At 69.7% G+C, this 419-nt stretch overlaps 1 protein-coding gene across 1 annotated transcript in view; it reads right to left on the bottom strand.

Moving 5' to 3' along the window:
* LSS (lanosterol synthase (2,3-oxidosqualene-lanosterol cyclase)) overlaps positions 1 to 106 on the bottom strand; it is a 23804-nt gene extending 23698 nt beyond the window's left edge. Inside the window, exon 1 of the mRNA XM_019554357.1 lies at positions 42 to 106. Coding sequence (XP_019409902.1) covers positions 42 to 55 — 14 coding nt within the window. The 5' untranslated portion in view covers positions 56 to 106. The remainder of the gene's footprint in view (positions 1 to 41) is intronic.
* Positions 107 to 419: the final 313 nt, after the last annotated feature.

The following is a 419-nucleotide window of genomic DNA, read 5'->3' as shown; positions in this document are numbered from 1 at the left end:
AGGCCGCCCTCGCCCACCCGCCCCGGCCCGGCCGCACTCACGTCCCGTCCGTCATCGCGACCCGCTGCGGCGGAGGCTGCCGAGCAGAGCCGACTCCGCTTCGCCCCGCCCCCAGCAGACATGAGCCCACGCCCGGGGCCCAATGGCGCGGCGCCGGGGGCGGGGCTTCGGCGCTGGCGAGGAGGCGGGGCCGCCCCGCACGCTCTCTCAGCCCCTCGAGGAAAGCCTGAATCCCGCAAGGAAGCGCTGCCCTGTATTTCGCGGGATGTGTCCCGGGTTTCCAGCTCACAGAACAGGGGTTTAGAGCCGACTTTCGCGCGGCCCCAAAACATTTTAGATTTTTTTTTTAATTGTTTGTGACCCGAAAGAGCTGCGCGCACGCGCGGCCCCGCGCCCAGCGCAACGGCCAGAGGCCTCCC

The sequence above is a fragment of the Crocodylus porosus genome, unplaced genomic scaffold (assembly GCF_001723895.1).
Source record: "Crocodylus porosus isolate Cpor-Errol unplaced genomic scaffold, CroPor_comp1, whole genome shotgun sequence".
NCBI classification, from domain to species: Eukaryota; Metazoa; Chordata; order Crocodylia; family Crocodylidae; genus Crocodylus; species Crocodylus porosus.
This window is presented reverse-complemented; position numbering and strand designations above follow the sequence as displayed.